Source organism: Epinephelus fuscoguttatus, linkage group LG9 (assembly GCF_011397635.1).
Source record: "Epinephelus fuscoguttatus linkage group LG9, E.fuscoguttatus.final_Chr_v1".
Taxonomy (NCBI): domain Eukaryota; kingdom Metazoa; phylum Chordata; class Actinopteri; order Perciformes; family Serranidae; genus Epinephelus; species Epinephelus fuscoguttatus.
In genome coordinates, this window is record NC_064760.1 from 21,031,988 (window position 1) to 21,046,603 (window position 14,616).

General features: G+C 41.7%; 1 protein-coding gene across 5 annotated transcripts in view; it reads right to left on the minus strand.

Moving 5' to 3' along the window:
- Window positions 1-14,616, minus strand: part of mid2 (midline 2) — a 251,809-nt gene that overhangs the window by 72,308 nt on the left and 164,885 nt on the right. For 4 of the 5 annotated variants that reach the window (XM_049586023.1, XM_049586024.1, XM_049586022.1 and 1 more), the window contains one exon: window positions 1,465-1,530. The exons of the other annotated variant lie outside the window; for it this stretch is intronic. In XM_049586023.1, coding sequence (XP_049441980.1) covers window positions 1,465-1,530 — 66 coding nt within the window. The remainder of the gene's footprint in view (window positions 1-1,464; window positions 1,531-14,616) is intronic. 5 annotated transcript variants of the gene reach the window in all.

Sequence of the window (14,616 nt, forward strand, 5' to 3'; positions counted from 1 at the left end):
CCACTGTTAAGATATGCTGTCTGTGACATCATCTCAACACTGTGCTACTTTTGCCTTCTTTTGTTCCATATTCTTCCTTTGATCACGTCCTGAGGGTTGTTTTAACATATGAAATACATGCACAAAGGGTTCTTTAGAAATGTATAACTGATGTTTGGCAACCAGTCATTTCAAATAGTTCAGTAAATGAGTTCAAATGCTATGAAGACCTATGAGACAGAATAAGACAACATCTATTTAAATATATACATTAAAATGATTTCTATAGCTGAGTAAATATCAGGGTTACAATTAGCATTTGAAGCAAAACAAAATATTCATTAATGCTGGTAAGAAAACATCTTAAATCCCACAATGCAATTAATTTAATCAGCTACAGATGCTTGACCAGAACTTTTTAGGTAACATACTGTCCGTAATATGATGATTTAACTGTGTGGTCTTGTCATATTTACTTTAAACTAGAGCTGGGCAATATGAAGAAAATCAAAGGTTATATACTGTTGGTGCTTTCACAAGATATTTACACAATGATTTTTTGATAAATGATCAAGGTAATGTGGTTTTAATGACTATGTGAGTAAAGGAAAATAACAGAGCAGCTAGAACAGTTTAAGTTTGGAAAATTACATCACTTTACTGTAATGCAGTGTTTAAAATCAGGAAAAGACAACACTTATGATATTATATCCAAAGTCGATGTCTAGTCTCATGTCATGATATCGATATAATTTTGATTTATTGCCCAGCCCTACTTCAAAGCCACAAAAACGACCAAATGATCCCTGAAAAATTACACCAATCAACCTCCGCTGGCAATTTTAAAGATCAAACACTCAATTACGATCCCTTAATTGTGACTGTTTGTCAAATTCAAAAGAAAAGGCACACGCACACACACACACACACACACATAAATAAACTCACTCTTACAAATATACAGTACAAAAGATGAAAATGGAAACAAGCAAATGGTGAGCCAGAAATAGAACTGCCGTTCAAAAGGAAGCAAATCAACGATGGCGGCGACGACGACGACGGGCATCAAAACAACAACAACAACCACAGCTGCAAAGAGAACAAAGCAGCAGACAAGCGGCGGGTGTTTGAAGTGGCTCTACTCATGCAAGTGAAAGGGAGGTGGGCAGGGCAAGCACCTGGCCACGACTCTGACTGTGTGACTGTACCTCTGTCTGTCTGTCCTGTCCATCAGGCAGCCTCCCTGCTCTCCAATATCTGCTCTGCCTGTCGCTCAGCCTGATTTATTCTGTCTGCCTGTTGTCTGTTTGACTTTGCACCCACTTAATTATTTATCTGCTTGCTTATCTCCCTCCCTGCATCCCTTCCTTATCCATCCAGGTGTCTACCTGTGTGCCTGTCTGCCTCTATGCAGGAGTAGGGGAGGAAGGGGAGGAGGGAGAAGGAGGGTGGGGAGGGTTGGAAAAAGGCAGCCAGGGAACTCACCGCAGCGCTTGTCTTTGAAGCCTCCATTACCGCATCTGACACTCTGCCCGGGCTCACCTGATAAGCCTACGAACACACACATACACCCACGTAAGTGCACACATAAACACACACACGCACAGACAAGCCTGAGCGCACGATGTCTGCCACCTAAACGCAACTGAAGAGGAGAACTCCGCCCTGATAAAGTTGCCACAAACACTCTTCTTATGGTCCCCTACATGAATACAGATGAGAGTGTGTGGCTCGCTGTGTCTGTTAATATTTCCCTGAAACCGGAGCTGGAGTTACATCACTGGAACTTGCATTTGGTTGTTGTGTCGCAGCCCCTGTGTGAGTGTGTTTGTGTATGAGGGAGTTTGAAGTGGAACATCAGTGAGAGGGGACAGATGGGTCATTAATTAGCAAGCTGGAGACGAAGATGATTAATACATCAGTACACAGCTGCCTCCCAGGAGACCGCAGGGAAACAAACTCCTCTGTCCTCTACATACATGCATGCGTATGTGTTTCCACCTGTTTTATGTGTGTGACTCAGTAGATGTATCTGAAATTGTACATTTACAGCACACTACATGTCTATGTACGCAGACGATATCTGCTTGTACGTGTACTTGTAAGCGAATAAAGGCATTAAACTTTGTTTGCGTGCATCCACTCTTTAAGTAACCAAAAAAAAAAGTCTGGTGTGTGTGTGTGTGTGTGTGTGTGTGTGAGAGAGGTTTCTGCCTGTCTTGTGCTGGCACTCCTGTGGCTTCGGCCCAGCAGGCAGGACGGGTGGCAGAGAGAGAAGGGGGGGAGGCAGAGCAACCGTCAACAACAAACTCATTAAAACACACAACAGACATCAAAGACGGCTAGACCCACTCAGTGATCGAGAGGGGGAGCGGAGAAAACATGGATAAAGGCAGGAACGGAGGCAGAAAAGGCTGAGATGGGTGGGAGAAGGCGCCAGCGAGTGTTGGATGGATGGCGACATGCTGGAGGTGTAGGTGGCAAAATTAAATGTCAGGCAAAACAAGGACGGCATTTTTATATTATCATATGGTGGCTTATTCTGTCAAATTCTTTATCAGAGCAGCTATAGCTTTATAAATGTTTGGAACTAATGAAAGACTTTACTATTGGGATTCACCTGCTATTCAAAAATCCATCTAATTAAGTTTGTGTGGTACCTTCCTCTACACTGCTGGGTCGATTCAGGTTGTTTTTCTGGTCCACACTGTATTAGTTTAAATTGGCTGAACTGGTATTTGTCACTGACATGCTTTGGCAAATTAAAAAGTTGCATACATCAGCATCCAGTGACAACAGTGTCATGGCAGTGAATCCAACTTGTACTGTATGAGTAATAAGCAGTAGGACGTGATTAGCATAATATTATGCTTGTTTATAATCGTTATATCTTTCCGAATAGGCTGTGTAAAATTTACTGCCAAGCTGAGGCCGGCAACATGAAGGGGATCAAATTTCAGCAGAGGGGATGGTGGGATGATGATGAGACAAAACTGGTTGTATATATAGAGGTGTGTCTCCTTATCTTGTTCATGTCTGATGAAGGGCTGGCCAGAAACATCACATGTGGTGGTATGATTATAATGTCCAAAAGGAGCAATTTCTGCTATGCGGACCTGTTTTTGAATTTTTGTATTTGTTCTTCTGTCCAGCACCCAGTATTTATCATTTAGGATGTGCGTGCTGCTTTTTAAAGGGCGCATTATTCAGATAGTAAGATGCACTTACATTTTAACCAGGCTGAGTTTAAACTTAAGAGACTTTATTTCTTCCAGTAACTATGGGCTGTATTTTCATAATCAATCAACTGCTAAAACTGTACGTTTACTGCTATGGAAAGTAGAAATTCAAGGAGGGACGTAAATATAAAAAAGGATAATTACAGAGACAGCGATAAAATCGATGGAGGGAGACAGAACTAAACAGAGGAGAGAAAGAAGGGAAAGCCGAGGAAGACATGAATGGAGGGAGGAGGGAAATAAAAGCTAAGCAGAAATGAGTGACGAATTGCATTTCATTTGCTCGAGGCACACGATGGGGTTTGCTGGGGTGGGCAGGGCTCTTAGCATAAGGTAATATCATTCACCCACTGATTCAGCTTCGGACGTGGCATGTCATGAGAGCGAACGGAGAGAGTGCGACAGAGATGGAGGGGGTTGATGGGATGGAAATAGGCATGAGTCCCGTGCTGAGAGGGGCAGCTTGGCAGAGTAGCTCCAGTCTGGCCTGCCCTCTAATTCAGTCCTCTGTCTCTTCGGCGGCTTCCTTTTCCCTCGTTATCTGTCTTCCTGTCACTCTCTACCTTTCTCTCTTTTCTACAGTACGTCTCCTCTCCCTCTAACCTGACTCTCTGTCTCCTCCTTCGCTCTGAGTCTCGCTACTTCAGTCCTTATTCCGTCCGTCTCGGCACAGTTACAACTGCAGCTGCTGACAGGCCATCATCTTGGGTTAGATCACCGCCCCCTCATATGACTTCATTGTGTTGAGGGGCTCCTGGGTCTCATTCCTTTACAGATGATCCCATTTCTCTTTGAAACAAAAAAGGGACAGATCCCTAGACCTATTTATATTACAGTAGCTACAGAGACTGCAGAGAGGGATTGTGTCAGAAAAAACAGATACCTCTTTCTTACAGGAGACTTGCGTATGATGAAGGGTTTACTGATCACACAGTCGACTCAAGTTTGAGACTGCTGTCACAGTTTAATCTCTAGTCATCACTGTTCACAGTCTGTAGATCAATTTCCATCACTGCTAAAGCATGAAATTACGCAGAATTACATCACCCCTCCGAAAAAAAAAAGAAATACAACTATTTGTGTGTATAAAGTGACAACCCAAATACTCATGTTTCTGAGAAATCCAACAAGTCAGTGCCTGATTTCTGCAAAAGCGTCTGTTGTGCTTCAGTAGTAACTGTGACAAATTAGCAGTTTGCAATTTCTGAAATCATATTGTGGTAGTCCAATTACAGTGTAATGGGTTACTCCCCAACCTGAGGCATGGGCTGAGCTCATTGTTACTCCGCTACAGGAACATAAAAGGACTTCAGTCTGAGGTCAAAGTCAAGTTCAAAATTGCAATCACATAAACAGGCAGGAGACAGTGAGAGAAGACTGTCTGGTAAATATTAAGCAGTGCTTGGCTATAGGGAAAAAAGGTACTGCCTAATGAGATGACATTGTCCGGTGGCTGAATCTCCAGGTAACATCGACGTAACAACAAAAATTCAACAGCCGCCACAACAAAAATGGAGCAGAATGCCCTGAGGCCAAGTATCCAACTTCAAAGTCTTTTTCTTTTAATTAATTCAGGATCCTCCCCCATGCACGACCAGACAGTAGCAGAAACAGAAATGAAAGTGAGAGAAAGAGGGAGAGATTAAACTAGAGAAAGAGCAATAGAATAGAACAAGCTCACTTTACAGCTGTTGTTAACAAGAGGCTTTTCAGAGCCTGGATGTGTCAGTAACACAAGCCTTCTGGGAAACAGGGTTTTTGTCTGAGGATAATATTCCATAGGGCAGAGCTCTTGAGACCAACCAATTGTAGCGGGGTATAACAAACGGGGAGTCACGCTTGTCTCATAACCCGCTGGCTGAAGCCCAATTAATGAGACCAATAGGGATGTTTAAAACTTGCTAAAATGTTGGCTTTCTTGTTTGTATCTTGCTATCAGGAGCAGTCAATTTGTGCATTTTGGCTTTCCCTGTAGTGCATGGCAGGAGAGTTCCCCTACTACCAGTTCAACATGAAAAAAATGTCACGTTTAACAGTGACTGTGAGGTACTCACTTCCATAGCTCTATAAGATGCTACAGATGTTTGAACTCTGAATGAACTTCCATGACCTTCAAGCTCTAAGCGGCCGCCTGAGCGTTCAAGAGATGTGGAAACAGTGGGGGTGCGGCAATAAATGGGAGCAGACAGCTAGAAGACGCTTGCTTTCATTTCTGAGTCTGCTGGGGGGAATTTAAATAAAGTTGCTCGGAGAAAGTAGGAGGAGGAAGCAGGAGAGGGTACGGAAGGACAAGTCTATAGCGCCATAGTCAACTTCTCTTTGGACTCAGCTTTATGAATCCCAATTGCTTTTTTCCCCTTAGGGCTTATTATGAGAAAAAGCCATCTTAAATGGACACAAATCCAATAGCAATTCAAGTTTTTAGCCACATGAGGGGATTAGGATCGAGAAATTTCTCTGTAGGTTTGAAACAGAATAACGAATCGTCATGACTGCTGAGCAGCAGCGAGGAGGCCAGACACAAGCTGGCATTTGATTTTGTTTATAAGACTCTGGGAGATCCCGTGGGCCAGCGTGTGCTTTTAGCTTCCCAATTATTTGTTTGGGTCAGGGACAGACTGACCCAGGACTACTAAAAAACAAGAAGAAAGGATGAAGAGAATAAGATTGAAATAGAAAAACACAGAAATAGATGCTACATGAGGCAAAGCCATATCCCACACCATTTCCCAATGGCCTTTATTAGACAATTTCATATCTTATTACAGGCTGAGGATACTGTGATATTTGAATGTAAAGAGATGGGAATTTAATGCTGCGGATTAAGGGGGGTCTGGACTTAGATGAAGTGGGGTTAGTAGAAAACAGTGATATGGTTGAATGGGCTTAAAGGAGCTTTCTGTTTCATTTCAATCAGCCTACACTGGATTCTTCTCTTCTTCTTGATTCAGTTTCATGGATTAATACCGCCAAAAAGAAAATACCACACATATACTGGTGGCCTGGCTGTCAATAAAATCAATATCCTTGCTTAAGAGAGAGACAGAACAGCTGGTCTTTCACCTGTTTTTTGAGCCAACATGATACACTAACTGTGCTGGTTGCTAATTGAGTCTATCCTGGAAATCGAGCGTAGAGAAACAAAATTACTCTGACTCTGAGAAACATCACTGCCGCAAATGTCACTTCAGTTAACATTATTATACAGCACTGATAACATTGTTTTGGGACTAAATTAAAAGTAAAACACTTCACACTGCTTTTATGAAACCACGTAATTAGTTAAAGATTAAAAACGACTGGCTGGTTCACTCAGTGTAACAGTCCAAAAATGCATCAGAGGCACTCTGACTATTGTTGATATCCTTTAATAATACATCGATAACCAGTGCGTTTTGACTAGAGATTCTTGATCGGGAAGTCAAATGTATTTGAAACAGGTGTGCAATCTAAAAGCCCACATGAAACAGGTCACATGATATGTTGGTGTATCTCAACTAGACAAAGAAAAACACTGACAGAAATGAAAATGACATAGATGTATACTTTAAATCAGGGGTGTTAAACTCAGTTTAGTTCACGAGCCACATACAACTTGATCTCACGTGGGCCGGACCAATAAAACCATCACAAAATAACCTATAAATAGCAACAGCTCCAATTTTTTTCCCATTTCATTACGTGTGGACAAGTAAAGGTACATTCTGTGAACGTCCATCCTTCATAAAACGGATGAACAACCTGAGGTGTCTTAAGAAAATAAGCACAGTTTAAATAATGTCTCAGTTTTCCCACATTCAGTCCATTTCGTGTGTATTTATCCATACATTTCATGTTTTTAGCGAAAGGGTTTCACCAATATTGTTTTAAGATAATTTTGATGCAGATTCTCTCTATAAGTATTTAATGTTTTTTTAAGAGAACTGTATCCTGGTCAGGGTTTACATGAAGCAGCTACTCACTGTGTAACTTGCTCCTAAAACCTTGCATCTATTAGCCAAGTCATCTGTTGGGCCAGATTGGACCCTTTGGTGGGCCGGTTCTGGCCCACGGGCTGTATGTTTGAATCCCCTGCTTTAAATAATTAACACAGTTAATAAGAAAAGAGGTTCAATAACTGATGACATATTTTTATAGATATTACTGGGGGTGATTAAGTTTTAGTTTTCACTCATTAGTTATACATTTCATAAATATTTCAATTTTTGCACGTTATGAGTTTGTTGTCCATTCACACATATTGTTTATTATCCTCATCATACAGATCATATATTTTTCAGTTTTTTTATGTGCAGCTTTGTCACAATATATAATAATTCTTATTTTATTTCACAGGTGTTTCCTTTTTATTTATTTGGCATTGAACCTTTTTTCTTCTTACTAAACATGTCAATTATTTAAAGTATACATTTATGTCATTTTCATTTCTGTCAGTGTGGTTTTTTGTCTAGTAGGGCAACACCAATATATCATGTGACCTGTGTTACATGACCCTCACATGAGCTCTTAAACTGCACACCTGTTTCCAATGCATTTTACACCGTGAAGAAGACTCTGTAGTCAAAACGCGTTGGTCATCCATGTATTAATAAAGGATTTTTAACTACAGTCGAAGGGCCTCAAATGCATTTTTGGACTGTTACACTGGGAGAGCTGGCCAGTTGTTTTTTATTTATCTCTAAGTGAACACCTGATTGTTGTTGTTTACATCTAACTACACAGAGTCTAAACCCTGTGCAGCACTCCCTATTTTTTCTTCCACATCATTAGTTGTCAGTCACTTGATAACAGTAGCTCAGTACAGCACAGCAGCAACCCACTACGAAATGTAACAACTTAGCCAAACCTCAAAGTGCAGCTTTTACAGTTCCTCCAAGACTGATGTTTTCATGTCAAGGTAATTTCTTTCTGACACACTGGGTGGACGTTAACGCATGGCAACCAAAGCACATGTGCAGTGTACAAGAGGCTTAAAATCCACCCGATGTTTCACTGTGGTTTTAGACTGCATTTAAATGGTGTCAGGAATATTACAGGTTTTGGATGTACTGCCCCCCCCCCCCCCTTCCTTTCTGCTTTTCCTTCTCTGTCTTCCTCCCCTGATTTCTCTCTGGGTGCCAACAACCTGATTGGTTTCCACCTGTGCAGTCCAGTCAGTCTGCTCAGAGGTTCCCTCAGACTTCAAGCTGGCCGATCATCATCCAGGTACCTCAGAAGAGTTCCCTCTTCTTGATCCCCTGTGCTTAATCTACCTAAGCTGCTGCAGTGTTGAGCACACTTGCTAACAACATTAGAGTTCGAGGACAAGAGGTGAGTTGGGAAGCCTATACGCTTTTCAGTCACATAGTTAATTTTATCTAGAAACACTAGGATTATTGGTTTGTGCCCCCTCTGTATTCTCATTGTGGTGAAGTTTCTTTTTAAATAAACAAGTTAGGTCTTTGGTTTGTGTTTTGTTTTCAGAGGTAGAGATTAGTCAGGCCTAGTTTTGTTATATTGGTTTTGATTTGTTTGCCACTTTGTCAGGCCCTCGCACACATTTTGAGACCTTGTTTTATGTCTGCTGAGCTGAAAATAAATCACTGTCACTTTTCACTTCAAGTCCTCAAGTCTGACTCCTCCAAATTTTTGGTTGTTGTGATATTGTCTCCTTTTCACCCCATTTTCAAAAGGGGACGTAAGATAATAGTGGGCTCATTCAGAATTAGGTATTTTGTGATCTTGTCAACAACACCACTGTTTTATCATGAGTTCCTAAAACAAACATTATTAATGAACTGAAGTCATCGGCAACCATGTTTAATAACAGCAAATTTATATCGAAGCCAGGGCTGCCCCTGACTAAGAATTTCCCTAGTCAACCAATAGTCGTCTTTTAGGGCCATTAGTTGACTAGTCGCTCGCATGTTTACAATATTAATTTAATGATTGTGCTAAGTGGCTAATGCGCATGTAGCTACTTCCATGTTTCAGATGATACATCATGTTTGTAGTCGACCAATGAAGATGAGTTTACATATCACCTTGGGTTCATCCTTCACCTTCTCTAAATGATCCCACACTTTGGATTTCCTGCCCGACATGTTATTAACTAGCCTGTGGAATAACCGCAGGTACCAGCCCTGGAAGTTAATGTGACTCCTGTCTGACTGCTGAGCGTGTCCACTTCCTGTGTCTGGCCTTTCAAATTAAACTCCCACATGGTCCAGTCATATAGGTTTTGATTTATCTTGACAAGGCGCAGCTCCGAACAGAGTTTCTTTTTTTTTTTTTTTTTTTTTTTTGCCCTGGGACTAAGCGACCAATAAAATGTTGCCCCCAATGACCTTTCTGGTCAACTAACGTTTGGTCGACTATTAGTGGTCATTTACAAACTATCACAGGACTTGTGCAGTGTAATCAGTCTCATGTATCCAGTTGTATACTCAAGTACTTCTCAAACACATGCATTGTCAGGAAAACGTAAGCAATTAAAACACTCACCTGAGTAGCAAAAAATTCATGTGTTTGGGAAGTACTGAGCAAACGACTGGATAAATGAGACTTGGATTTTACTGCATGAATTGTGTGAGAGTTTATAAATGGATGCTTTGAGTTTTGCTGTTGTTAAACTTGGCCCTATATCAACTGATAAATCAATATGTTTGGTATTTTCCGTGGAGACATGCAACGTGTTAATGCCAAAAATGTGATGTGGCGTTTCAGAGAAAATTTGTCTGTGCACCGTGATTGACAGTGGAATTTAAGACTTGTTAGACATGTAATGACTCGACCTTTGATAAATATGGAATTTACTGGGAATACGACTGATGCAATGGATACTCTATCTTCCTTATCTGTCTGTAGCTGCTGCAGCTCTCATGTATGCAGTCCTCATCTGTTCATTGATTTGTGAATTACTTCCATCCACAGACACCAGAGCCTACAGTATATTATACACAAGCACAAGCGGGTCTTTAAAATGGTTTCATCATCTGAGTCGAACACCGCGCAGCTCATAACAAATCCTTGTTATCCACGTCCAGCCTGTTCCACAGTCTATGCTATCATTAGGTTGGTGCTACTAGCTGTGTGCTTGATAAGGAATATTCCTGTCTTCAAGACTCAAGCTGTAACCAACCACTGTGACTCCTGACTAAAGACATTATCATCATGGTGGCTCAGTTTGGCTGCTTTGTGGAGATAGAGGAGAATAAAGCAAAGCTTTGATAGCACAGGCTTCTGAATAAAACATCAATATTTAGAGTAATTCAACGTGTGTATGCGGCTGTATACAACACTGACAGTAAAGCCCAGGGAAACAGAGAGGACAGCTCTGTAGCTTAACTAAATCAGCTATGGCAAGGTCGTCTAGGTAAATGTGTTTCCGTAAATCTGTGACTGACATCTGATGTGCACAGCCGCCGCCCTGAAAAAGGGGTCTAGATTGCAAGGTACAAGTAAAATAAACACAGTCATAAACAACTGCTCAGGATGTGTCCTGCATGTCCGGCTCTGATTTGTTGCTTGGTGTGTTTTACCCACAGATAACTCTCTAAGCAATGACAATGCTGGATCTAATCGAGATATTTGCAGTAGAGGTACAATGAAGCGGACCTGAGCAGATAATATCCATATCTGTGCCCATGTTCAAAGGCCACATTGCGGACTGATAACATCTGGACTGTGACAGATGTGAGCAAAATACAAGAAGAAGAAGAAGAGGCTGAATCCAAATGTCTGGACTTCACCACACTTGCAGACTCACAGATTTTGCAGGCGTGTTCCCGGTAAGTCTGGGAGTGCTGAGGGCTGCCAAAATCCACAATTCATCCAGTCCACAAGGGGCCTAAAGTGGACTTCCTGCAGACTTCCAGAGAGTCTGCTTGGGGTGCAGACTTCAGCAGACCTCACTGATTTCATTGCCCAGGGTTCATTGCAATACATCATGTGGCTGTTTTTTCGTTTGTTTTTTTCAATAGCCGACAAAAGCCCCCAAAATGTATGTGTATGTAAAACAAGTATGTAGCCTATTAAAAAAGTGTAGGTCAGAAATAATATTCAACAACATCATGATACAGAAATATGTAGAAATCCAGGCTGCAGAGGGGAATCAAAAAACATTGCATTATTGCAGCCTTATCTCTAAGTTGTGCGGTGTAATGCCAAATATAACGGCTAGAAAAGTGGCTGAAAAAAACACAAAAGAAGATCTGACGTAACTCATAGGCCTACCATATTAATATACTTATAGCCCAGTCCTTATGTACTGACATCTCTGAAAATGAATGTCCGAAATCTATATGTTACACAGAAATTTATTTTGTTCACTCACAAAATAACCCTATACACTGGATTTATAACTTGTTATTTACAGGGACAGATGAGACAGAATATGACAGCAGTTCCAATGATTGTAATCGTCACTCAAATGTCTCTATGGCAACGGGGAAAACAGTCTCGAGGCCTATCTATCAGCAGCTTGTGGTCTCTGCCGTCGCACTCGTCACAGTATGTACGGCTAAAGTCTGCAAGGGCTCAGTCCGCAAGTCCAGATTTGGATTCAGCCTAACCCCCAGGGTAAAAATGGCAAAGGTGTGAATTTCCCAAAAAATGTTGGAGACTGCATTTAAGAGCCCAAAAGGGCTACAGCAGTGTGTTTCACATCCCAAACTGTAAGCTTTGATTGGCGGCAGAGTGTCCTAATCAGCAGGGAGGCTGCGCTCCAATCAGATAACCCAGGTTAAATCCCTGGAGTCAACGAGCATCTCCGCTGAAGTGTCTTTCAGCCTGAAGACATGGTCCTGTATCTGACCTTTACAGCAGACACCTCTGTGAAACTGGAAGAGCAAATGTCTCGCTTTCTCTTTTTCTTTCTGTCTTGCTTTCTTTCCATCTTTCTCTTTGCTGCTTTCGTTCCTACTTGCTTTCCTCTCCCTCCTTTTTCTTTTTTCTTCCTTCCTTTTCTCTTCCTTTTTTCATCTTTCTTTCTCTCTTTCCTCTCACGCCTCCTGGATCACAGTCATGGTTGTGTGCCAGCAATAAAATCAGCACTCCATTCTTTCAGTTCTCTTCACTAGCTACTGATCAAATATTGATTCATCTCAAGACTAAAAGTGAATTTCAGTTCCCCATCGTGTGTTCATAAAAGGTCAGTATTGCAGTGCTGTTTTCAGACGATAAATATCAAAGAATTATTACTCTGAAGCCGAAGACGAGAGGAAACTATACTAAAAGAGACCGAACAGACACATTAAAAAGGACTTAAATAGATCTGTTAAATCTTTACTGCCTAGTCTTGTGTATGTTTACAACCACTGAAATGTATCTATGCAGAATAATCTTTATAATAATAAATAAACAATAATAAAAATTATTATTATGACTATTATTTTCCAAAAATCAACACTCTTGGCACCATTTTCACAGTGGAAACAGTTCTGTTCCTGCAGCATTATCTACAAAACACTGGCTTGTTATTTTGCATTGTCAGGCAAATTGGTTCTACAGCACACAACGGGACATTGTTATGCTTTTGACAATCTCATATAACCCACGTGATGCTGATATTTCCTCGGCAGTCTTTACTTCTTTTAGAGTTTTCAGGGTGTGGAAACAAGCCTTTGGGCAAACTTTTGAAAATTTAAAATATTTTCTATTCTGCGCAGTCACTGTAAAATAAACAAATAAATATATAAAACAATGCACTGGAGATATTTTGGTATTTGGCGATGGGATAGATGCCATGTGTGACAGGGAGGACACATCCCAGCTCGTTAGGTAGGATTTCCATGGCTTGTTACTAACCGCCTGTCCTCTACGCTCACCTCCCGCAGCACCAGCTCTAAGTGGCTGCCTGAAGCATGATGGGCTTCACTGTCCTCTTCTCCTCATGATTGGTTGCCATTGCAAATGGATTTTATATTCGCAAATTAATTTAGCCAAAATGCCCGCTTAGCTCCTGCATGAAAAACCAGACGAGGTGCGGAAAGCGACAACGAGACAGAGAGTGAAAGAAAGAGCGCCTAACAGCGAGAGAGAGCCACACACAGAAAGACAGGCAGGCAGCGCGCAGCCACATTTCATTGGCTGTAATACAATTATCTAGCTGCTGGCTCGTTGGTGTATTCATACGACACGGTTATTCATTTTGTCTTATTTTCTAAAATGCAATAACAGAGAGAGCAGTGTTTTGGGTCTGAGTCATTCTGACTGATGGGAACCCAGAGGCCATTGTTTGGCTCTGTGTTTCTAAAACTCTCTGACTCATTGCTACAATGAAAAATGATCAACAAAATGCCAACATCGTTTTTAGCAAAGAACTGCTATAAATCTTCACCAATTTTGTCCCCAGAAGAGGATATAAAATTAATGACTTCATACTTTCATTTAGTACAGTTAGGTAGTGTTTCTAAAATGATGTGTAATAGAGAAATATTACCAATCAGAAAAATGCTGGGTGAGATTAAAGGTCCAGTGTGTAGCATTCAGGGACATCAATTGGCAGACATGGTATATAATATTCATAGCTATGGTTTCATTGGTTTACAATCGCCTGGAAATAAGAATCATGTTTTTGTTACGTTAGAATGAGCTGTTCATATTTACATATGAGGCGGGTCCTCTTCCACAGAGTCCGCCATGTTGTTTGTGGCCCAGAAATTTCAGTTCTGCAACCTCATCGCTAAATGCCACTAAATCCTGCCGTACGCCTGCTGCCTAGGCTCAGTAGGGTGGTCAACTGGCAAATGGATGGATTTGCATTTATATAGCACCCCTCCAGCATTCCTCCCCGGACCATTCGAAGCGCTCCATACCACACACCACATTAACCCATTTACACACACGCCACACTGATGGCAGAGGCTGCCCTGCAAGGCACTAATCTGCCCATCAGGATCTAATCTAATCATTCACATGGACACTTAGACACCGATGGCACAGCCCTCGGGAGCAATCTGGGGCTCAGCACCCGCCCAAGGATGCCCCAACAAGCCGGAGATCGAACTGCCAATCCTCCGATTCTACCTCCTGAGTCACAGCTGCATGTCAAGTGAGCAACGGTATCTTTGGGTTCCTCAGGGTTCTGCTGATAGGACTACGACACCTCCAGAGGGTTCAGCTGGGATTCCCAGTGTACCAGCCTCACTCTCTAGATGCCATCTGCTCACTTGGGTGCCCAGGTGGAGCTATTTCTCCTCATGCAGAGCCACAGACTGCCCTTTTCAGCAGCTCTGGAGAGGTCTTTGACCGCTTGAGTCTACTTCATTTGACTGTGAGATCAATCTAAATTATTTGTCTGATTATTCAAAAAGCCGGAAAAAAACCCCAACCTGATTATATTTCAGTGGAAGTGCAGAGCTCCAGCACCCAAAGGAGGTCACGGAGACATGCCATGCACGCCCTCACAAATACAACA